Below are 25,769 nucleotides of genomic sequence, written 5' to 3'. Positions count from 1 at the left end.
AAGCCACATCGGACATTCGGCTTCCAAAAAAAAATTAAAAAAAATCGAAAACTGGAAAACTCACTTCTGGGTTTTGATCTGTTTGGGAGCCAAAACGTACAAGTACCAAGGCGTTTGACAACCAAGGTACAACTATAACCCCAAGGCAGGGATCAGTGTTTTCCTTCTCCTGGACAGGCTCCCTTCCCAGGGGGACAAGCCTCATCTCCCCCTCATTTCCCTCTATAGCATGTGCAGAAACCACCTTCTTGACGCCATTGGACCCACTATTGGACTCTCCCCAAAACACACACACACAGGTAGAGAAAGTGTGTGTGTGTATGTGTGTATACAGTATGTGTGTGTGTGTGAGTAAAGGTAAAGGGACCCCTGACCATTAGGTCCAGTCGTGACCGACTCTGGGGTTGTGGCGCTCATCTCACTTTATTGGCCGAGGGAGCTGGCGTACAGCTTCCGGGTCATGTGGCCAGCATGACTAAGCCACTTCTGGAGAACCAGAGCAAACGCCGTTTACCTTCTCGCCGGAACGGTACCTATTTATCTACTTGCACTTTGATGTACTTTCGAACTGCTAGGTTGGCAGGAGCAGGGACCGAGCAACGGGAGCTCACCCCGTCGCGGGGATTTAAACCAACCTTCTGATCACAAGCCCAAGCCTCAGTGGTTTAACTCACAGCGCCCCCCCCCCGTCCCATATATATATGAGTGTGCGGTGTGTGTGTGTTTTAAAATTGTAAACAATTTGTATCATTTATTTCTCTTGCCCAAGGCTATTTACATACATACATGCACACATGCATACATTACATACATTGTTGTTGTTGGCACAAGTCGGTCTTGGGAGACAATGAAGGAGATACATAATTTTATTTCTCTACCACCTTTCCACAGGTCAAACCATGCTCAAGGCAGCTTACAACAAAAGTAGTCATGAACCATTTGTATTTTTGTTCTGTGAACCGCCCTGGGATCTTGGGATGAAGGGGTTATTTACAAATTTAATGAATAATAATGCCGATAAATAAAGTAACTTAAATAATACACGACTAAAACGAACCGTTTCCACACAAACCACCACGAGATCTACAATAAAGATACGGGGGGGGGAAACCCTCAATCCCCAACGAAACCACTAAGTAACACCCCCTCCCCCCCCATAAAAGACTCGCTTCCCCTCCCCCCGTGTCCATTTATCCCGCCTCTTCCCGCCTTCGGCCCTCGATCCCCGCCTCGCAACTGTTCCTCCCTCTTCTTCGGTTCCGCCCGGCCTTCGCCACTCGCGCATACGCATGCGCAGCCCATCCACCCTTTCAAAAAAGAGAAGGGCGGAAACAAACAAATACGCACGTACGCCTCCCCCCCTTTACACATGCGCGCTCCCTCGCGCCTTCCTTTCCTCTTATCGAGGGAGGGGGAGGGGGGTTCCGTGGCGGAAGGTGCCTTTCGTCATCGCTGTCATCATGGCGGCGTCGGCGGCCGCAGCAGCTGGGCTGCGAGCCGAGCGCGAGGATCCCTGTCAACGCCTCCTTGGGCCGCGCGTGCGCAATGGCCCGCCTGAGCGCGAGAGAGCGACGGAGGGGAACGTTTCCTTTTCCTCCTAAGCTCCGCCCACAACTCCTCCCTCCCTTCCCCCCCCTCCCCCGACTTTCACCCACCATAGCCCGAGCCAGCCTAGGCCGGAGCGGTGACTGGAGGACCCAGGGGGAGCTCCCGCCGCCGCCGCCACCAGTAGCACCACCACCACCACCTTCCCTGAGGGAGCCTGCGGGGGTCGGCTTCGCCGCGGCCTACAGCTCAGCTGCCGCCATGCAGATCACCCTGAAGACGCTGCAGCAGCAAACCTTCAAGATAGACATCGACCCTGAGGAGACGGTGCGGCCTGAGGGAGCGGGAGAGCCGAGCTTGTGGGCTAGGCCCAGGCCTGGGATTGGGCGGCGCGGCGGGGTCTGAAGGGAAGGTTCGGCTGACAGGAGTCGTGGGGTGGCGGCGAGCGAGAGCCCCGTTTCGAGGCCTCCTTCGGGGCGGTTTTCCTCAGAAGTTGCGGTAGGGGAAAGTTAGAGGGAGGCAGGCCGGGAAACCGGGGTGTTTTATTGGGGGGGAGGGAGGGAAGGATCCATTGCGCGGGCTGGTGGTCGGAAGGCCTCGGCGCCCCTCCGGCAGGACTGAGCCGAGCCCAGGCTGCAGGTTCCGTTCCCCGGCGAGGCCTTTGACGCAGGCTCCGTTGCAAGGCGGGGAAGGGGATGTGCCTTCCCGCCCCCCTCCACCGACCCCCCTCCAGGCCTGGGGAGGAGATGTCTCCCGTTGCAATCTATACTCGATGCCCGTCCAGCTTGTGTATCTGCCGTGCAAGGGACTCTATAGAGAATGGTGGTTGGAGGGGCAGAGCGGGGGCTGGTGGGTGGCTCTGGCGGCGTCCTCGAGCGGGGCTTTGCCATGACTGTGCATTATTTCGCTTCGCATGAGGAAGGGGCGTGTGCGAGTTGGGTGCCTGCTGGCTTGCCTGCCTGCCTGACCGCGCGCGCGCTCCCGCCCTCTGGTTATGCAGCGGAAAAAAAGGCCGTGAGAGGTGGGCAGCGAGAGGGTATGCTAAGGCGTGTCTTTTTGGGGGAGGGGGGTTCTTCCTGAAGGTTAAATTTTTCCCGCTTGTACAGCGATCCGTGCTTTTCCTGTTTTGGGTTGAATCAGAAAAGGACGCGCTACGCATCGAAGTGTAGACTGCAAGGAAGTTGTTTCATACATATATATATATATATATATATATTCAGATATCTGTCTCTCTTAAAGTTTATGCCCGGTTGCTAAACTGGTGTGCCTAGTGCTGGAGAAAATAGGGCGATGCAGGCTCCTCCATAGACTGCTCCAAATGGTTATTCCAAGCCAAACCCTCATTACATTATAAGTAGGTAGCAGAGGAGCAATCTTTGCACTCGCATATTAAAATACTTCTTGAGGCAGTGTGATGTAAGTGTTGGGATGTGTGTTTTTCCTCTCCCTGGTGTGAGCTGTATTGATTTGTCTCTTCAGAAAGGTGATTAGGAAGCAGGAATGTTGTTCTGTTGTTGGTTAATAGTGGCACTTTCTGCAGTCTCGGTGAGCTGAATGCTGAACCTTTTGGAGAAAATCGGGAAAGGTATATAGACATATTACACTTTGTGACATTTGAGTTACAAGTGGTCAATGAAAGTGAACCTATACAACACCCTTAATATTCTGCACTGAGCTGTGCTCTGTGTCTTTCCACTCCTCTTTCCAGAGTTCTTGTCACAGAAAGCACACTTTCTGAAAACTTGTAAGAAAGGAAGTTGTATAGAATTACATTAGAAACGTGACTCTTTAAAAGCTTAATGTTTTCCTTGCATACCATAAATTATAGAGAATCTAGGCAAGAAGGTAAATATTACAAGTCATTCCTTAAAATTGCAAAATGTGCAGGAAACAAATAAATTTGAAGACATTGTTTTGATGTATTTTCCTTGGACTGTACCAGATCTCTCCTTCCTTTCCCATCCCCACAAACAAAACAGGTCTTTCAGTCCTCTGGCGAAGATTTTGTTGGTGGTGGGGCTGCATAGGAAAGAGAGAACCATAGGAAAGGGAAGTCTCATGGACACTGGTGGAAGTCTGTTCCACATGCAGACTAACAAAACTGGGTGTTGCTCTGAGAGTGCAGTTTTCAGCTTTAGTAGTGTATTTTGTGTCAAAACCTTGAAACCTTTCTTGGTATACCTCTACAACCATGTATCTATAGATAGGTTAAGTAAGCTTACAAAATAACCTAAACTGTAGAACAACTGGTAGGTCTGCTTTAAAATGTTTCTTCATGCCAGATTAAAAAAATTATGATTAGATGCCCCTTTCTGAAGTAATATAGAATATGGCTGTCTGTCATGAAGGATGGTCCTGTCCAGTTTTTCCTGTCAGGTTTATGTGCAGCTCCATTGATACTGCTTCATATTTGCTAAAATGCTTCCCCAACCAACTGGGTGCTTGTATAATAGTTACTATTACACCTTCCTGAAGCCACCCTATAGCCTTACATTTGCAGATTTATTACCAAGGAAGGTGGTGGCGGCACTGGTGGGAAGTTGGGACAAATCTGGCATACCTGTAGCTATGAAAGCTTTTTCCATAGACAATGTTGATTTTGGATGTAGCAGTTCTGTTCTTGGCTTTGCAAGCCAAACGGATGAATCAGTTAGATCTCAGAACTGTTTTAATCCTTGTGCTTGGAAGGTAGAAAATGTATAAACATTGCTTTGGAGTATGGGGAATGATGTATTTTTGATCTTCAGTCATCATGAACTCCCTGGTTGTCTTTAGGCAAGCTACTATCTCAACCTCAAATATTTTGTTTGTCTACTTTGGGGATCATATAGTGCTATTGTATGAAGTTGTTAGGATTACTAGGATCAATGGAGAGTACTTTGAACAGTTAATGTTTCTATTGTACTTTTTCAAATTGATGTTTATACAGAGGATAAATTATGTGTATGTATTGTGTGGACTGATTTCAGTCACCAAGAAAAAGTGCTGATGGGAGTTAGGATTCTTGCAAAATCTGGAGGATCACAGGTTCCCCATCCGTGCACTAGGTCTCATTCTTCTGTAATATGAGGATAATGCTGAACTACATTACAGAATTGTTGTAAGGATGACATGGTTCTATGTTAAGTACTCATGGGACTAAACAAGTAAATACTGTTTGGGTAAACAGTGTCCTTGAATTGTTGGTACTCACCACTTCTAGCATTGCTTAAACTTTATTTGAAGCCTTGGGAATGCCAAATGTACATTGAAGATGTGGACTAAAAATCATAACAATAGTATACAAACCCCTGGTTTGGGCAGGTGGGGGGTGGGGAGCAGTTCAACTGAGCAACATGGTGCTAAAGCTAAAAACGTTTCACCACACTGCAGTACTGGAACCACTGACCTTTAAAGGTTGATTGTTTCAATGTTTTCTGCTGGTCTGTAGATTGCTGCAGGCTTCACCTCTATGATCTCTTGCATTCTGTATTTAGAAGTGTATCTTTGGAAAATGCCATTTTGATGAGCTGTAGATTTCAGTAAATATGAAAGATACGCCAGTAATTTATTGCCTACTTCATGGCTTTTTTGGAGTCGTTGTGTGGTTCTGTGTTCAGCTAAGGAAAACACAAGGTGGATACAGTGGTGCCCCGCAAGACGAATGCCTCGCAAGACGGAAAACCCGCTAGACGAAAGGGTTTTCCGTTTTGGAGGTGCTTCGCAAAACGAATTTCCTATGGGCTTGCTTCGCAAGACGAAAATGTCTTGCGAGTTCCTGCGGGTTCCCCCCCCCCTTTTTCCCAAGCCACTAAGCCGCTTATCAGCTGATCTGCTAAGCCGCTTAACAGCTAATCGCTAAGCCGCTTATCAGCTGATCCGCTAAGCCCCTTAACAGCTGATCCGTTAAGCCACTAAGCCGCTTATCAGCTGATCCGCTAAGCCGCTTATCAGCTGATCGCTAAGCCCGCTAATAGCGCTAATCCTCTAAACCGCTAATGGGCTTGCTTCGCAAGACGAAAAAACCGCAAGACGAAGAGACTCGCGGAACGGATTCTTTTCGTCTTGCGAGGCACCACTGTGCAGTTTTTCTTAGTAACTTTGTATATTTAAGCCAAGGCTGGTGATAGCCAATTGCCTGGTAGTCTGTGTTGAGCAATTTGTCATTCAGATAATTTCATAAAAATCCTCATGGCAAGGAGCACTCTCAAGAGCTCTTTTGTTTTAAAGGGTGATAGAGCAGGCACTATTTCCTGGGGTTCTGATGCTTGCTTCACAACCATCAAATAGAGTTTTATATAATAAATGCAAATAGTAAACACATTATAACAAAAAATGTTCAACACATTGAAATCAAGCTTTATCTTCTAATTTGATGTGCACTAAACTTCTAGCATGAAGGAGGAATCCCATGTAACTAAGAAGTGTCCAGCCCTCTGCTTGATTATTTTCCTCATTCTCTAATTTATCTGTCTCAGACTTGAAAGCCACATTAAAGGTAAAAAGGTAAAGCTAAAGGACCCCTGGATGGTTAAGTCCCGTCAAAGGCAACTGTGGGATGCAGCGCTCATCTTGCTTTCAGGCCAAGGGAGCCGGTGTTTGCCCACAGTTTTAGTCATGACTAAACCGCTTCTGGTGCAATGGAACACTGTGACAGAAACCAGAGTACACGGAAACGCCATTTACCTTTGCACCACAGCGGTACTTATTTATCTACTTGCACTGGCGTGCTTTCGAACTGCTAGGTTAGCAGAAGCTGGGACAGAGCTATGGGAGATCACCCCATCACGTGGATTTGAATTGCCAAACCTTCTGATTGGCAAGCCTAGAGGCTCAGTGGTTTAGACCACGGTACCATCCATGTTCCTCAGTGAATCACCTCATTCACTGTGGGGAGGATCCAACTTGCTACTCCAGCAGATTATATCATCACTTGCTCCTATTCAGTGATGTATTTATCCCTTCACTGCAGCACAGCAAACAGGTGCTAAAATAGTGTTGAGAAGTACCTACTTCAAAATGTCAAGAGAAGGGGTGTGTTACTGACCACAAGGAGTTAGTAAAGGGAAACAGGCAACACTGCTCACTGGCCAATGTCCTGCGGTTCTTTTAGCCAGCAAATACATTTTCTGGAAATTGGACAACTCATGAAATTGTTCAGGGTAAATGTTAAGGAAACTAATGTTGGTGCTCTGTTCACTTGTATTCTGCATTGTATCTAGGCTTTTCTATTTGTTACCAACCAGTATTAGAAACTCAGATATATAAGCTAATAGCCAAATGACACCTAGATTTGAACCTAGGTTTTGGTCATCACAATGCACTGTCTAGTCAACTCCCCCCCCCCCCCAGGTGAACATCAGATAAAACAATCTACCACTGCTCCTTAGTAAACATAAGATTGAAGCCTTAGTAAATGAAAATCTTTGTAGAATGAATGGACCTGCAAAATCTTTTCCTGACTGTTATTTTTATCTCAAAACTATGGGACAGTTTTACTTTTTCAGGGAATAGACTTATGCATGGCGATTTAGATGCTATTCAGATCACTTTCAGCAGTGTTCATGTAGAAGTCTTTGTTTTCTTCATTTGTGCTTCTACAGTCCTTTCAAGGACATGTTCTTTCCAGAGGCAACTTCTAAGTATTTAGCACCCAAATTACAGAAGTTACAAAAATGCAGTATTGTAGTTAGGTGACCATGGTTTTGAACAAAGGTAGGGATGATGCTGGAACAAAGATAGCTAAAAATATATGCTTGGCAGTTGTTCATAATTTTCTTTCTGGCAATACCATGAGTGATTATGCAGTAAAGTTCTTAAGTTGTGCAGAATGGAAAATATATTTGAATTGGCTCAATGTAAAGTTGAACTTTCAGATTTTTCATCCCATATTGTTAATTGTTTGTCGGTCTCTGGTACCTTCTTTTACTTTGATGACTTTGTGAATTCTGATTTGACCCATGCCTCTTGGATTAATGCATGGATTGAAATTTAGTTTTAAGTATTTCTGAATGCCCTGAACCAGTTCTCTGTTAAGTTTTGAGAGAATGTTTTAAAATACTCGTTTAAACCATTAAATTTGAATACTAATATTTATTTGGATTACAAGAATTGCAGATTAATGTGGAAATATGTTGGAACAGAACTGTGGGTGAGCATCTGTGAAAGTTACTAGGACTGGAGATGGACTCATCCATCCTTGGTACTAAGCCTACTGCATGCACTAATCTGGACCCCCACTCATCTAAAATATGAGATCAGCAAGTAAATTGGATGGCAGAAGGAAAGGGGTAAAATTCCTATTGCCTGGCAATACAAGATTCTCAGGCATGCTGCCATGAAGTATAAAGGTGTAAAGTCATCAATGGCATTCCTGAAAGATCTTCTCTTTTCATATCCCCACTCCCTTGGCAGATTGACAGTCAAATTAAAACTCTTCCTGGTCATGGCATTTTTGCTATTGTCAGCGTGTTCTACATGCTACTGAATGAATATGCTTTTGTCATGGGAAGGGAAATTGCATCAGACTTATTAATAAAGATCTGGACTTAAATTAAAGGCAGTCTCTTTCTCATAGAAAGACAGTGCTGTCTAGTTACTCTTAATGCTGATGAGTACTTCTGGCACTATTGCTGCCTATGCATTCCTGAGACCGAAGGACAACATGCTGCATTAAATAGACTTGTATAAGCTCAGTTCTTTAAGTTAATACTGTGGAATCTTTGGACCTTCATGTGGTGTAAATTCAGACACAAAATTGTACCAAAAAGCTTAAATGCACACAAAAAATGTACTGGTATTTTCTATACATTATCTCCTGTTGTCTGATTTTATTGTGTTAACTTCTTAATTGAGTTGTGGGGGTTGATCTCTTGCAAATGTTATTGACCACTTCAGGCATTTTTTGTGAAGAGGCAGGGTATATATATTCACTTTTATTAGTGACCAGTACACAGTCAAGAGCTCCAAACAAATGCACAGAGTTTTGTGGTTCTTGAAACACAATTGCCACCTTGAATTCTCAGATTTTCATCCTTGATCACTAAAATAGCATTAAGGTTTTGACACTTGGCAAAAGGAAGATAAGAACACTGAAACTGAGAGAGCATGCCACATGACACTCTTGTGGACTGCGACATAGATTCATAAAATGAATCTATGAAAAGGGGTGGATGTTGATAGCAAAGTATATCTGGGCAAACTCTTTTAGCACATGCTTCATCCCTCTAACTCAGCCTTTCTCAACCTTGGGTCCCCAGATGTTTTTGGGCTACAACTCCCATCATCCCTGACCTGTGAGCTAGGGATTATGGGAGTTGTAGGCCAAAAACATCTGATGACCTGCCCACCTGTCAAATTTGGCTCATGATTCTGGTCTGTGGAGCCAAAAAGGTTCCGTACCGCTAGACTAGAGTTTTAGGTTTGCATCTGGGAAACAAATTCCTATTCAGCTTCGCTGAGTAGCTTAATTTGCCTTGCAGAATTTTTAGGGTAAAGTGAGACCCTGAGCAGAAGGGTGGGGGGTACAAATGTGATTAACTTAATCTGTGTCCTGTGGGCTGAACATTTTGAATGTTTAAACTGAAGTGTTGAGCATAGGTGTGTATTTAATGTTTGGATTACATGTAATCTGTTCAACTGACAGAATTATCTAATTGTTGAAGAATTACTAATACAGAAAATGCTTCCAGCAGAGCAGGAATGGACACCTGTGGCTCTCTAAGATGTCTCTAGTTTCCAGTCATCCCTGGCCATTGGCCATGCTGACTTGGGCTCATGGGAGTTGTATTTCCTCAGCATATAGAAAGTCACAAGTTCCCCATATGCAATAGAGGAAACACAGCTTTGTATCACAGACAAAGAATGTTGCCGTCACAGGTGTCATAATGTGTGTGTGTGTATGTGTGTGTGTGTGTGTGTGTGTGTATATATATATATATATATATATATATATATATATGCATATATTTGAAAACACTGTTCATAAGAGTTCTAACTAAACTTTCTAACTAAACTGTTTGTTGTAGGTGAAAGCGTTGAAAGAGAAGATTGAATCAGAAAAGGGGAAAGATGCTTTTCCAGTAGCAGGCCAAAAATTAATATATGCAGGTAATGTTTTTGCACATAGAAATTATTTCTAGGTGTTACTGTAAGAGGAATAAAAAAAGTTGGCAGGTCACAAAGAGGTCCATCCAGCTGACATGAGAAGCTTTTCAATCTTATTGGGGAGGGATTTAGGCACATGCTTAACTCTCTCCTTACTACCAGTGGGGCTTAATACATGCTTAATTTTGGGCTTGATCACACCCAAAGAAACCAAGAGTTAATTTCTTGGGTAATATATGGAATTGATAGAAGAATTCTCCTTGACCATTGTTTTCCCAGAAGAAAGAATTTGTATATGGCTAGGAATTTAGCTTCCTTTTGGACTTAACTTATATTCCATCTGATGCTTCAGCTAAATTACAATAATCTACAGCATGGGTAGGCAAACTAAGGCCCGGGGGCCGGATCCGGCCCAATCGTCTTCTAAATCCGGCCCGCGGACGGTCCAGGAATCAGCATGTTTTTACATGAGTAGAATGTGTCCTTTTATTTAAAATGCACCTCTGGGTTATTTGTGGGGCGTAGGAATTTGTTCATTCCCCCCCCAAAAAAAATAGTCCGGCCCCCCACAAGGTCTGAGGGACAGTGGACCGGCCCCCTGCTGAAAAAGTTTGCTGACCCCTGATCTATGGCATTTATATAGCATATTCCAACAAAGCACTTAACGTACATAATCTCAGTTACCTATCCTTACAACAAGCTGTCACTAATTGATAGTGGGATATAAACACTGAAGGGGATAAATGGAACAATTTATGGACAAAAGCACAATATAAACCTCTGCCACCAACTACTACAGAAGATTCACTTTAAATTGTTGCATGGATATTTAACACCAAGATGTATCTTATATTAAGCCCAATAGCTTAGTTATATTGGAGAGGATGCCAAATTATAGATACATACCAACAGATGCGGTGGGAATTATAGAAGTTTTTAATCTCACATTAAAGAAACATGAACAAGCCCATTAATTTCATAAGTTTTTTAAAACTGACTCACATTTTCCTTACTGCCATAGCTACTAAAATGGAACAATAGTGTTTTCTCAGGCATATCCTTAGCTAAATGACTATCACCATTTGACTCCATCTTTAGATTTCTACACAGAGTGAACACATTGCAATTGCATTTATGGGATCATATTAAATGTGAAGAAAAACTAACATGAATGACTTTATTTTTCTAGGTAAAATTCTTAATGATGATACTGCTCTTAAAGAATACAAAATCGATGAAAAGAACTTTGTGGTGGTTATGGTGACAAAAGTAAGTCTCAGTGTAATCAGTAATATTCTGTCATGGGTGGCATGGGGTTGCTCTTAAATTGTTCTTTATTGACTTGTAACATAAGAAAACAGGCTGTTGGTAACTTTTATCCTGAGGTTTTCTAGTTTTGTATATATTAAGAGAACATTCAGCACTATAATAACAGAAAAAACAAGAATGTTGAAATGTATACTATAAAGGTTTGTGAGAATTTGTTTGCTGTGAAGTGCATGTAGCAGTGGTGAATATATTTTTCAAAAATGTGGAAGTAGCTAAATTTTACTTATAAACTCAAGAGTTTATATTCTCTTCTCTCTTACATCTCTTGGAATTTATTGGATCCTGGCTATTTATATATCTGTTGAAAAATACACTTGGTTTAACATACACCTTTATCTAAATTACTGTTAAGTGTGATTTTTCATTATCTCAAATACTGGTATCCTAGACAATTCTGATCAGATCCTCCCCTGTTTGTCAGATTAAATTAGAGCAGATAGTAGATGGGCAGCTGACATAACTGAAAACTGTCCATCTTTGAGACACATTCTGTATGTATTACAATTGACTGCATGATAAAACTATATTTTGATGTTAAGGTTATGGTGGGATGTGTTGAAAATTGTCAGGTTAAAAATGATTTGCCTTGCTAGCCTTTTTCCACCTGATTTTGGAGGATGGGTCCTGGACTGACTCCAGCTACAAAAGCTGAGGCTGCTGAACAGACCCTTGGGTTAGGGCGGGGGTTGTCAACCTGGTCCCTACTGCCCACTAGTGGCCATTTCAGGATTCTAGGTGGACGGTAGGCGGTTCTACGGCACAAGCTGAATCCTCCTTCCATTGAGCACTGGTGGGCGGTAAGGAAATTTTACCATCAAAAAATATGCATTAGTGGGCAGTAGGTATAAAAAGGTTGACTACTCCTGGGTCAGGGTATAGTTTAGGTTTTTTTGTTGCCATTGTTGATATTAATCTTTTGGCATCTCTATTTTTAGATCTTACAGTGTATCTGGAAATTGCTCAGTTTGGTTGTGTACTTTTTGATGTGTCTTGTTTTATTGTTTGAGTACTTTTGTTATTTTGTAATTATGTAAATCATCTTACATTGTAAGCTGCCTGGAGCATAATTTTAAGTATGGTAAGACAGCCTACAAAACTTGATGATGAAATAGAGCAACGACTCTGCAGCTAGCTGTAATGTGCATTTTGTTGCTTGATTGGCAACAGTCTTTCTTTTTCAGTTTGTCTATCTGAGAATGTGGCCTCCTCAAGGCCACTAAAAATAGCAATGAACTAAACCCATAACCAGACCTTGGTGGCCATATTATCTGTGTCTATTTGAACATATTGATGACTGATGGTTTTCAACAATGGTTAAACAGGATTTTGCTGAATTGCTTTTCAAATGACCTGATTGTGTCCCTGCTTCAAAAAGGTTTTCTTTACTGGCAGGCATTTAGCTTACTGTATAGATCTATTCAGGGATGGTTTGATTGTTAACCCTTTCTGCATTGATTTGTCCTGCATTGTAAACCCCACAAATACGTCCAGTAAAACCTGTATGGTGCTGGAAGATTCAGATCAGATCAGAGCATCACTATTTGTGGATGCTCTGAAACATACTTAATATCCATTCAGTAGAAGTTTGGTAGTGAAGGGCCAGCTGTCTTTCATGGAAAAATACCTGCCACCACTGATCTCCACATTGTAAAAATGCCCAAAAAGTTTGAAATAAAGTCAACAGTTCTTGGAACACAGTTTGAAAACTACTGCTCTGGTAGAAACAGCATAACCATATTTATGCGATTGGGTATAAATTATGTTTCTAGAATAACTGCACAGTTGTTTTAAGAATGTTGAAAAGAACACACTTCGGGTATTGCATGACACATGCAGTAATACCAAGTGACACAAAATGTGCATGGTGGTTTTCTAGCCATAAAGGGTTAATCTGTGTAGACCCACTGAAGTTAATGGATCTAAATTTACTCATTCTCATTAATTTCAGTTGGTCTAATCTGAGTAAGACTAGTATTGGATACAACCTGTAATGAATATTTCTATTCAAATACAGTGGTACCTCGGGTTACAGACGCTTCAGGTTACAGACGCTTCAGGTTACGTACTCCGCTAACCCAGAAATAGTACCTCAGGTTAAGAACTTTGCTTCAGGATGAGAACAGAAATCACACGGCGGCAGCAGGAGGCCCCATTAGCTAAAGTGGTACCTCAGGGTTAAGAGCGGACCTCCAGAACTAATTAAGTTCGTAACCCGAGGTACCATTGAACATCACAGGTCGTCTCATCGCTTTGCATTGACCACATCATTGCAGTTTTAGTAATTCCAAGGGGCTACTGTTGTGTGCAATATCTTTCATGTACAATGGCTGCTTTTGCCATGCTAATGCAAACCCATCAGATTTCTTTTGGACTCTTACATATGCTCATGAGAAGTTAACACTGCAACAGGCATATGGAGTGACATAAATCAGTATTTGTGTGGTGGATGTAACTTCCAAGATGAGCCCTGAGAGGTGTATGAAAATGGCCAATCACTGGTGCATGCTAAAAATGAAAAAGGATGGCTTGTGAATTTGATTCATTTAGATTTCTTCATTTTATAGCCCAAAGCAGCTGCTGCTCCAGCTCCATCCCCAACTACAACCCAGCAGTCAAATGATACCACCACTACTGTTAGTTCTTCTACGATAGCTGCTGCAGCCCCCAAACCTACACCTGTTCCAGCTTCTGCGCCTGCACCAGTTTCAGCACCTGCACCAGCTGCCCCGACACCAGCTGCAGTGGCTTGTGAACCTGTGCCTGTAAGTGCTCCTGTAGAAGAGAAACCAGCAGATAAACCAGTAGAGACACCAGCTGCCACTAGCCCAACATCTACAGACAGGTATGAGCAGATTATTAGAAACCAGAGTCTTGTTTATTAACACCACTTATACTAAATTTAGCACTTAGGACTTCTTGGAGGGAATCAAAATTGCTGAAAAAGAGAAATATTAATTTTCAACCCTCCTACATGCTTCCTTCCAAAAATCCTGTTTTATTTTTTAAAAAAACAATGCTTCAGTATAGAGCACCAATGCATTTTTATCTTGTACAAGTCTTTTTACTAACTTCTGAAAATGGTTAATATGCCATGAATAATAATAATAATAATAATAATAATATTAATATTTATACCCCGCCCATCTGGCTGGGTTTCCAGTTGAGTTACTGTGTGAAGTTGCCAATATGGTGTTAACTTTGAGCTTTTATATATGTTTGTTAATAGAACTTATACAACAGTAGCTTGCAAGTATAATTGCTCAAGGTGATTCTGCAATAATTACAATATGGCAATGTAGCTTTTCCGCAGGATGAACCAAAAGCAGTAGATTTAGCCATGTTCTAGTTTTATTAAGTATTTCACTAGATTGCAAGTTGATAGGTTGTTAAACATTTCCATTTCCTCCCCTGAAAAGTGATTAAATGATGCACCAAAGGAAGCTACTTGGAAACTGGGCATGAACATCTGTTCAGTCAGTTTCAGCAAACAATGAGTCAGTCTGAGAGTTGTTAAAATTTGTGTGCATTTGAAGCTTGACCCTTGGTCAGAAGTCAGTAGACTACAGCCACTGAATGTGCCACTTGCATTATTTTGTACTTTACCCTCATATCCCTGGTTGAATTTCTGTTGTGAGCAATTAAGCCAATACCTGTAATGGTGGGTGCTAGTCTATATTTTTCATAATCCAGTTTGTATCTCCATGGATTGCAACTACTGTGGGAAAGGAAGTTTGGACAAATTCTACTAGCAGCATTTTGTTTGGGTAAAAACAGATGTATATATTGCAGACAAACCATTTTTGATTATTCATAAGCAAAATTATAATATAAGCCCCTTGAACTCTAAGCCTTTTTAAAGGAAATGAGTGGTTTTTGTTCTGTTACAGTACCACAGGTGATTCTTTGCGATCCAATCTCTTTGAGGATGCTACAAGTGCACTTGGTAAGTATTTTCTGATAGTTGTTTGAGTGCCTCTTCTATGAAAGACTCGCAAAAAGCACCGCTTGCACCCTACTTCAGACATTAGTGTTGTAATTCAAAAACTGTGACACTTTGAAATGTCAGCGTTAGTGAATATTTTAACATGGCAAGTGAGTTTATCTGCAGAGAACAATTTCCATTCTTATTATACAACAAACTTTACTTGCACCTCCTGGCTTCACTATCTTGCCTTTCTTAAATCTGTGTAAAAAGCACATGCTCCAAATTAATTGCAAGCTATATAATTCAGCAGTCAAAGTCTACAGCTATTAACGTTGGTAGTTTTACAAGAGGACAGATTTCTGAGGGGGAGTTGGAGGGAGACAGTATGTCCCCAGTATTAACTACATTGGACTTGTTTTTAACCATAGGGACAAAGGCATTTGTAAAACTTAAGGGGTAAATACCAGTTGTTTGCTGCCAAGATGACAACTCTAGAAATGTAGAATAATATGTATCCAATTTCATTTTGATGTGTTCAATGGGGAATTGCCGAATTGATCAATTTTATTTATTAATTAAATTCTTACTTTGCTTAGCCAATTACTTACAGGGAAGTTCTAATTGTAAGGTGGTGAGGGTTGCTAGGGTAGGGGAATGGGTAGGACCAGTAGGGGATCTGATGATAGAGAGCTTATTGTTGGTACTGAAAGCCACCCAGAGTGGTTGGGGCAACCCAGTCAGACGCGGAGGGTATAAGTAATACGTTATTCTTAATAAATTATTACTACTTTTCTAAAACTTTGTTATCTATGTTGTTCAGAAGTACTTCTGGAAAAACGAGGGCCTTGTATTGATATCTGCTTTATGTATTGAAGATTGCTGCATAGAATCCCATTGTACTGTGGATCCGCCTCCACCTCTCTCTCCCCACCCCTCTCTAACAGTATTGGCTAATAATGCTCAATTACAGTTGGTCACTTGAATAGCTTTTGCATTAAGCTTGACATTTCAAAAGTAAAAAAACCCAAACTGATCGGCATCTGTCTAGGAAAAACACTTTCTAGCCTTGTACATCAGATGGCTTTCTTAAGCCAGAAGTTATTATAATTAATTGACTGCAGCAAGGAATGGATATTTTTGACAGCTTCCCCCCACCTTCTTTAAATCTGCATGTTTCTTTCATCTTAATCTTTGCTTCTCTGTTCTTCCTAGTAACAGGTCAGTCCTATGAAAATATGGTGACTGAGATCATGTCGATGGGCTATGAGAGAGAGCAAGTAATTGCTGCACTGAGAGCCAGCTTCAACAATCCTGATAGAGCAGTGGAGTATCTTCTGATGGTGAGCATGTTCTCTTGATATTCATAATTTCTTGTTATGCCTTCTACCACCGACTTTGGGTGTGGCACAGTCATTAACAGAAAGAAAAACCAAAGGTTGGGAGGTGAATAAAAACTGAAAATAAAACGTTATAGCTGACCTATTAACTTTCATTCTGCTGTTAAAACAAATGTAATTTTCAACCATAATCCAAATGATTGCAGCTGTCCTCTTTACTGTTTTAAAAAATGTGTAGCCTTTTTGATCTGCAAGAAAGAAGGATGCTTTGGAAATGGCAAACATATGAGAAATGAGTTTGGATCCAGAAAGAAGTGTGTGAAAAAAGTGTGTCTTTTATGTTCAGGCAGATCTGGCAAGCCAATCTTGATATGGTCCAATAAAAACAGTCTTCTGTCTCTGACCTTTAACGAAAGCAAGTTCCTTCACAGGGATCTTCATCTCCTTAGGGCATGTACAGTTAATGTGAGCTTCCTTTTTGCAACCAACATTGGCAGGGCAGGGCAGTTTCTTACATCCTCAGTGCTTTGTTCTCTTAGCAATAGCCCATACCTCATAACATCTCAGAGTTGGGAGTTCAGAGGGCAACAACTCTCTGCCAGTTCCAATTAGGTTGCTCATATGTGCGAATGTCCCTTGTCTTGTTCTCTGTTTAGAAGCCATTGTAGGTCAATCCCCACTGGTTAGGATGGTAGTAGCACAGACGCGCAAGCAATTGTTATAACACAGATGAAGATTCTTCAACCTGTGAAAGAAAGAAATATAGCTGCTGCTATATTATATGTATGTGTGTGTGATTGTAATATACAGTTTAATATAAAATATGTATAATATATAAATATTAAAATAATATTGTATAACATAACTGCAAGTACTTGGCAATTATTTTTTATGATTTTTATGTGATTTTACACACTTTTTACAAAAAAATTAATAGGGCAAGTTTAAAATTATTGGAAATTATACAAAACATTTAAAATATTCAATATTTCTTATGCAAAACTAAATTATATTAATTTAACCCAAATATCTTTTGAATTCCTAAGTCATGTTACAGCTTTTTAACACCCCTCATTTTTGGAATTTGAAAATTGAAAGATTCAACACTCCCTGATTGACCATGCCAATGGCATTTGGAGTAAAAAAAAAAACCCCAAAGGGCTGCAGGTTCCCTATCTTGAGAATATGTAAAGGTGACTTCTGAAACGTGGTGTGTTTCTTTTACTATAAAGTGTACAAGTTGGCTAAAGAAGCCATTGCCCAGTCCTGAACCATCTATTGCAAAATCATTTGTAAAGTTCCCTACCTGCAATATATTGGTGACCTTGGCATTGCAAAATATCTAAGTATTTAGTACATAAAATGGTTGGACAAGGTTTCCTAATCATTTATGGGAGACTACTTGTAAGCTGTCTGCTTTTACTAATTCAGGTGTTTCAATCTTAAGTTCACCACTGGTTAAATAACGTTCATACATTTCATCCCCTTTGTGTCAGTTCTAGATAGTAAAATGTAGAATTAGCTGTGGTCATGCCTCTTCGAGAACAGGCTTGCTAAGTTTTCAGTTAACTATAATGAAGTGCAAAGTACTTTCATGGAGCGGGGAAATGGAGGCACAAACTCTTTAGAATGAAAATGCTAATTGTGTGAATGAATAATACTGCAGAAGATATGCTTGCTAGTTGCTTCCATTCTAGTTTGAGTGTTCAGCAACTCCAGCCCTTTTGTTCTCTTACGGGGGCAAAAAACTTCAGCTGGGATCCCGGGTCTATCAGACTTTCAGATTTGTATATCATAGGCATTGTGTATCGTTGCTGCATCTTAATTTCTGTACACAATAAAACATTTGTACATTTAGCTTAGGTCTGCTGGCTGTTATTTACCTGAACTTCTTTGGTATGGTATTGATTAGCTTTGTGTTCCTACTTCGGTGATTTTGGTCTTGGTTTGTCTTTGCACACTTTTCTGAAAAGGCTGGTGTGGCTTAAAATGTGAAAAGCAACCTCAGTTGCCAAAACAGTCCCTGCAATAGCCAAGCTTCACACTGATTGTTTCTGCTTGGCAGAAAGTTTTTAGCATAAAACAGGAAAGCTGCAAATCCTTGCCTCTCCTGGGCCATCCACCAACCTTTGGGACCTAGATAGCTATGCCAACCTGCCCTCCCACCTGTATAATTGACAATTTGATTGTGGATGAGGTTGCCTGACCTGGCATACATCACAAAGACTTGGGTGGATTAGCTGCTCAGTTCTGACCTCTTCCAGCTGTGCTCCATCAGGTACTTAGTGCAGCACCAGCATAGATTGGAAGAATTAGAGTGTGGCTGTCACTTACATAACTTCATATTAATCAGAAAAGCCTTTATACTTGGGCTACAGTTTCAAGGGTTTGTACCTGACACCAGATCATAGTCAGAACATGGTTCTTCTTGGTGTCCTCTTACTGCCCACCCAGCTGACTGAGGCAGTCTAGGGTTTAGTATTGGAGAGCATCAATGTTCAGTCTGAGACTGCCTTAGTTAACCTCAGTTTCAAAAATCTGTTGCCATGAAGTGTGAGGCTTTGTGAGAAGAACAGGCCCAAATCGCCCTTTGGTTCAGGGTATTAATTGAACAGTTCTTCATATCTTGGCCACAGGTTTTCCTTTATTAAAACAAAGATCCCTTTAGTTGGAATTGGATGTAGCATTCATCGTATTTTTCAAAGCCCCAAGATTCTGGAAGCAAGTCCTCTGACCTTCATTTGAAGCTCTCTGCATGCAGATCTGCTTGTTTTAAAATATGGCCTGTCTCAAATGGTGCAAGAAGTTGGAGGTAGAGGGGGGACAGTTCCAGAGAAGTGGAATTTTATCCAGCACTTGATTTGGACTCGTATGTCGCCTTGTATGTCACCTATTACAGCGAATGCTGATGATCTTTGACAAACATTGAGTGTCTGACAACTTGGGAATATACTGGTGATAGTTTACAGTCGTCTAAATGTGACTCCATTAATTCACTTGTGTATTTCCAAGAAGTGGCCAAATATATGTCCTATTTTAAGCCACTAACAAAAAACACTATGCCAGTTTGGAAGGCTTGTTAATTCTGATTTCTTTTAACATGACTGTGCTCATTTTAGGGTATCCCAGGAGACAGAGAGAGTCAAGGAATGGCTGACCCCCCTCAAGCAGCCAGCACGGTTGCTTCTCCATCTTCAGCAACAGCAGCAGCAGTAGCAGCAGCTGCAGCAGCAACTACCACAACCACAACTACTACTAGTTCTACAGGAGGTAAGGTTTCCATACTCGAAAAGTTCTGCACAAATCCATTGGATGGTTCAATTTGGATAACGTGGTTGTATGCACATTCCTTCCCTGTGACTGCTTCCCTTAAGACCTGGAACTTTCTGACTTGTGTTTTTTCCATAGTACATGTCTGTTAGGAGCAACTAACTGCCCTCGGTAGTTTCTGTTGCAGTCTGTCTTGGAAATCAGTTCTATGCAGACTGATTAATAAATCTTTTTTCACTTGGTAATAACTGGTAAAATACAACTGACTACCAACATGTATCTGAAACGTTGAATTTTTTGGGTGTGGGTAAAGCAAATACTTGATGCCATTTAGAATGAGCTAAAATGAACTTATTACTGCAGAGGTTCAGCCATTATTAATACATTGCTTTGCAGGCTTTCAATGTATGTTGAAAATTTCGCACTTGAAAATTGGGTGCCTCCTCGCTCCTAAAACTATTCCAGCAGTGGGTGTGCAGCTGCTTTCTTGGATTTGTGATTTTGAGGTTAAAATAAGGCTTAAGTAACTTAGCCATCTCATAAAAATGACTTACTAATTTTTGTAGCGAAAAGGTAGCGATAAATAGAAATAAATGCCTATATTATGGGAGATTCAGGTAGGCAGTAAAAAATGAATAATATATGTGATAGCAAAAGCTTGATTTGTCACTTGCTCACTTTTCAGCCTCTCTAAAACAAATATCAATTACCGGTACTTAGAATATACATTTTATGCTCTTGAGTGAGCTTTATAGTGGTTTTTCTACATCACGACAAAGTATTAAAAGTTTTGATAAAATTCATTGCTCTACTTTGGATTTTGTAGTGCCTGATGCCTGACCGTTGGTCTGATTTTTGTTTATAAGTCAATTTTTTTAAAAAACAAAACAAAACGCCCTTGTACACCAGACAGTAAGCATGGTGTTCACAAGAAAAATTAGCAATTTGCTCTGTCATGCACCTCAGGCAAGAAACTGAGGAATTATTTTAATCTCTTTCTTGTCACTTTGAGTAAGACAGTTCTAAGCCTTGGGAGTTAAAGACATGTCAACCCTATATGATTCAGGGCATCATACCTGTTGAAAAAGGCTTTTGGGAAGGAGGACAACTCTCCCCATGGTATTCCATGGTAAAATATTTAATAAATATTTATTTTATATGCATGTGTAGATATATAAAAAAATCTACCCACACCTTTTTCCTTTTCAGGACACCCACTTGAATTTTTACGAAACCAGCCTCAGTTCCAGCAGATGAGGCAAATTATTCAGCAGAATCCATCTCTTCTGCCTGCATTGCTACAGCAAATAGGGCGGGAAAATCCTCAATTATTGCAGGTGACTTTTAAAACATTTTGGGTTGTCTCTGTGTTTTCAGGTGGTTTATTTATATGCATGGGGAGAGGGAGGCAGTAAAGTTGATGAGGCACATTAACTTCAGTTAACTTTTTTAAATTTAAAGCATGTATAAATATATCATCGTAAGGCACTCCTAATTATTACTTGTCGGCATTTTTGATTGCATTATTAGTACAAACAGAAGTGGTTGTGCTTAAGGCTATTGGTAGGAATGAATATGCTTTATTTCAGTGTATTGTTTGCTTTTGTCCTCCCATGCACCACAGCAAATAAGCCAACACCAAGAACATTTTATTCAGATGTTAAATGAACCTGTTCAGGAGTCTGGTCAAGGGGGCGGTGGCAGCGGTGGCGGAGGAGGAAGCGTAGCTGAAGCTGGAAGCCGTCACATGAATTACATTCAAGTAACACCTCAGGAAAAAGAAGCTATAGAAAGAGTGAGTGCAGCATTTTTGTCTCTCTGTTCTTGAAGTAGAGAATAGCTTCCCATTCTCTGTTACCATGTCTTCTATTTCCAAAGTTGAGAGCAGGAGTATATAGCCAAAGTGGCGTCATTTTGTGCACTTATCTAATAGTGTGGTTATCTAGTTCTGGTAGAAGATCCTGGTAGCGTACATCAAGCCAGCATGGTCTTCCTGTTGGTTGAAAAAGAAGACCACTGGTGGTATTTAGTATACAGGTGGATGTGTCTTAAGGGCTAGTCCAGAGCTTTCCAAACTGTGTGTCGTGACACATTAGTGTGTCAGCAGCAGTGTGTAGGTGTGTCGCGAACACTCTCCACACTCTTCTGGGGCTAGAAAGGGGTTAGTTTAACCTCCAGTTTGCTAGTAAAACTGAAATACTGCATTGCAAAGTGGTGCATATCTAAAAAGTGTGCCACCAACATGAAAAGCTTGGAAAGCTCTGGGCTAGTCTTTTATTGGTAACTGCATCTCACCAGGGTCAGTGAGTTGCAGGTTGAAGCTTACATGTAGTCATTCCCAGCTGCTTCTGCTCACCTGACATTGCTGTGAAGCGGCCAGAACATGCAGTTGACTCACATTGAAGCAACAGGGACCCAGCCTCAGTCTGAATGGATGCAGACTGTTCCTGAAGATGTAGCATCTTGCAAGTAGAACTCTGGACAATGCAGTTATGGATACAGCAGTTATGGAAAGTAGTGACCTTGGTTGGAACTGTGCCTGATCGAAAGTCCCTAAGGTGGAAAAGGAGTCTTCCTTGACTGGGCAGATGTTCCTAATGAGAGTGATAACGTTTGCCTGTGGCTGGTCTGGGTCTGTTCGGCTAGCATTGATTGATGATTGATGCCCCAGGCCAGCAGTTGCATTTCTCCTACTTAAAAGGGAGGCTGCCAACTTACCATATGGCATCATCCTGGATTTTATTCCTGAGGTCTTGTTGAACTTCAAGGCATTTATTTTCTCCCTGCCCCGGATGGCGAAGTGGTAGTAACCTCACTGACATATCTCAGACAGCCTGGTGAAAATAGCATCTTTCCTAAACTCTTGCCTGAGTCCAGTACTGGTGTCGTGAGATCCATAAAAATCTATGAAAACTGCAACTTCCTCACCTGATCTGAATTCTGCTCTTCTTACTCTTGGATGCTGTCAGTGAAGAGCTGAGGGGTGCTATGGATTTCACATCCTGTACTTCCATATTAAAAGACAATGGCAGACCATCCAGAGTCTTCACTACTGATCGATCCATCCTTTACCCTGTCAGTTGTGCCTCAAAATTGAGAGGCCAGGAAGCAAGATCTCAGGAACTTTATTGTGGGTCTGTCAAGCCTCCCTCTAAAAAGCATTTGTACAGCATGTATGTACAAAGACCATGTTGGCAAAACCAAGTTGGTTATTGTTCTTTGGCGGGGGGGGGGGTTGTGAAAGCATCTGACTTTATGGCACCATGTGGATTGCAAATTGGGTGTTTGTACAGAAGGTACTAATTAACTTGTAGTCATGAGGTGCAAATTGCAGGCAGTCGTTTCTTATGGGCAGTATTGATTAGTGATTGAAAGGTCACAGAGGTTTTTTCCTCCTTATAGCACAGCAATACAGCCCTGGAGGAGTTTGAACTTGTTAACCTTTCTGGTTTTACATTGCTTAATTTACTTATGTGAACATTTTTCTTTTATTTATTTCAAGAATTGCTGTGTATCCCTATTTTAGTAATAATAGTGATAGTAGTAACTGAAGCTGCCTGCTTTTTGTGGGAGGAGTGGGAAAGGGAAGGGGACCTGTTGCTAGGTAGAGTAGGAGCAAGTTATTTGGACAAAGTGCCAGCAAATGGCAGCAGAATTATCTACCTGGAATTTATGCTCAACAAGGAAGCTTGTGCCTGAAATGTGAATTCTAATATCTTTTTCCATCCTACAGTTAAAGGCGCTAGGATTTCCTGAAGGACTTGTGATACAAGCGTATTTTGCATGTGAGAAGAATGAAAACTTGGCAGCCAACTTCCTTCTACAACAGAACTTTGATGAAGATTGAAAGGGAGAGACTTTTAAAATCTCACACATCACACCAGTGCATTACACTTACTGTTCACTGGATTGTCTGGGATACTTGGGCTCATATCCATGATACTTTGTGTAAGGTTGGGGGGAGGGAGAGAAAATATTGAAAGGACACAAGGAAAGACAAGCACATCTGCTCTAAATTGGCAGGTGTAGCAGATCAAAGTGTAAAATACTATACAACCAAAAACCAGCTTTTTTGCAGATACTTAGTTCCTTTCTTCTATAAATTGTAAGTTCATGCCCCCTCCCCCAGGTTTTCACTCTTTTAGTGTACTAGCTCCCAAAATTAGTGTGGTGCCCTGCTTTATTTCTTTTTAATTAACATTGGTCTTGGAGATAGCAAAGGCTACCTAGAATCAACAGTCTGTATTTCATGATAACACTGGATAACGGCTTCATAAATTTAAGGAAAAAATATATTTGAATAAACGTTAAAATATGCCAAAAATGTAGGTGGTGGGTTTTTTTGCTGCTTCAGATGTATCTAATTACTGCAAGAGGCCCCTAATTTCACATGAAGTGCTGGATTAAAAATTCAAATTAAACCACTCATTGTTTTAGATTATTGATCACTGATTTTTGAGGTATGTTCTTTTCCCTGCCCCCTTCCTTTCATAATAAATGGAGAGGCTATATACACAAAGCTAAACTTAGACCTTTTTTCTTTTGGGCAAATACTACAAGTTAACTGAATTACTGCTTACTTCAATGTTGGGTTACAGTAAAGTTTGGTTTTTTAAAAAACGAACAACCATTGCATGTTTTGGGTTTGATGTATCCCTTTTTGTGAATTGAGCACTTTTTTATTGCCAATGAAGAAAATGTAAACTCTCCATCCTTGTGAAAGTATTTATGAAGAAATCAGATTCCATCCTACCTATATTTTGTTCAAAGTGAAATTGATCAATGAATACAGCTGCAAGTATTTCAAAACTAGGTGTCTTAAATGCTTGTAATCTTATAGTTTCAATCTCTGGGACTCTAAAGGCTATCGTCATTGTATTGCTTTAAAAAGGACTGTAATGTTCCAGTAACTTGCCTTCTCTTCTGTTTTAAAAGCATTGTGAAAATATTTTGCTCTTGAAGAGATGTTCAGAACATGGGAAAATAGATGAACAATCAAGTTATTGGATCTCTAAAGATTATGCACACACACCCTTTACTTCCTATTAAAAGTAACATCTAATTGTATGATTTTGAGTGTTTTTCTTACTGACAAAGAGATACTTTCTATATGTTTGATTATCCTGAAGTGGTTCTGTATAGTCGTTCCCCCCCCCCCCCCCGAATCACTGCTTGAAAATACAGTGGTACCTCGGGTTACATGCGTTTCAGGTTACAGACTCCGCTAACCCAGAAATAGTACCTCGGGTTAAGAACTTTGCTTCAGGATCAGAACAGAAATTGTGCTCCGGCAGCACGGCAGCAGCAGGAGGCCCCACTAGCTAAAGTGGTGTTTCAGGTTAAGAACAGTTTCAGGTTAAGAATGGACCTCCGGAACGAATTAAGTACCGTATTTTTTGCTCTATAAGACTCACTTTTCCCCTCCTAAAAAGTAAGGGGAAATGTGTGTGCATTTCTTATGGAGTGAATGCATGCTGCGCAGCAATCCCAGAAGCCAGAACAGCAAGCGGGATTGCTGCTTTCACTGCGCAACGATCCCTCTTGTTGTTCTGGCTTCTGAGATTCAGAATATTTTTTTTTCTTGTTTTCCTCCTCCAAAAACTAGGTGTGTCTTATGGTCTGGTGCGTCTTATAGAGCGAAAAATACGGTACTTAACCCAAGGTACCACTGTATTGATTATGTCAATAAGGATCAGTCCCTGGGCCAAATCAGGATGCCTGGTTCCTCAGTTCTAAAATCAGATGCAGTGGACCCTCTTGTTATGAATTTAATTCGTTTCGGGGGTCTGTACACACCCTGAAAAATCCGTAACTAGAGGCATCGCGTCTACGCATACGCTCAGCGCATCTGTGCATGCGTGTGACACGCAGAGCGCTTCTGCACATGCACGAGTGGCAAAACCCGGAAGAATACACTTCTGTGTTTGCCACTTTCGCAACCTGAAAATTGCGTATCCAGAGCAGTACGTAACCCAAGGGTCCACTGTCTATAGAAAAGAGTGGCAGGCATTACATTAGGGTGGTCATGTACACATATTAGGGCTTATTTCAATGTGAAGTAAGTGCATGGAACGCCATGAGTTGGATTTTTCAAAAGCATGCTTTCTGCCACATTTATGCTGCATAATTTGAGCCTAATTTACAAGCAGTAGACATGCTCAAGCTCTGGACTGTACCACTTCAGATTGCGGATAGAAAATTGTTTTTGAAAGCTGCAAAAATGCATTTGGCTTTATTTTTAAAGCTTGTTATATCAAATAACACAATGTTACTTCTGT

At 41.1% G+C, this 25,769-nt stretch overlaps 1 protein-coding gene and 1 long non-coding RNA gene across 3 annotated transcripts in view; both read left to right on the top strand.

The window, feature by feature from the left end:
* Positions 1 to 25,769, top strand: part of LOC308466335 — a 273,836-nt gene that overhangs the window by 35,321 nt on the left and 212,746 nt on the right. The window lies entirely within an intron of this gene.
* Positions 1,611 to 24,558, top strand: RAD23B (RAD23 homolog B, nucleotide excision repair protein). 2 transcript variants are annotated; one of them, XM_080986874.1, is made up of 10 exons: positions 1,611 to 1,872; positions 9,552 to 9,633; positions 10,820 to 10,899; positions 13,524 to 13,801; positions 14,847 to 14,902; positions 16,097 to 16,224; positions 19,341 to 19,491; positions 20,701 to 20,828; positions 21,098 to 21,286; positions 23,225 to 24,558. In XM_080986874.1, exons 1-10 carry the CDS (start codon positions 1,807 to 1,809, stop codon positions 23,336 to 23,338), a joined length of 1,272 nt encoding a protein of 423 aa, XP_080843000.1. In that variant the 5' UTR covers positions 1,611 to 1,806; the 3' UTR covers positions 23,339 to 24,558. The 2 variants fall into 2 exon arrangements, with proteins under 2 accessions (XP_080843000.1, XP_080843001.1); XM_080986875.1 differs by having other exon boundaries at positions 1,613 to 1,872; positions 21,116 to 21,286.

This window comes from Podarcis pityusensis (genome assembly GCF_964106645.2).
Source record: "Podarcis pityusensis genome assembly, chromosome: 17".
Taxonomy (NCBI): domain Eukaryota; kingdom Metazoa; phylum Chordata; class Lepidosauria; order Squamata; family Lacertidae; genus Podarcis; species Podarcis pityusensis.
The sequence above is the reverse complement of the archived record's forward strand: the minus strand, read 5'-3'. Positions and strand labels throughout refer to the sequence as shown.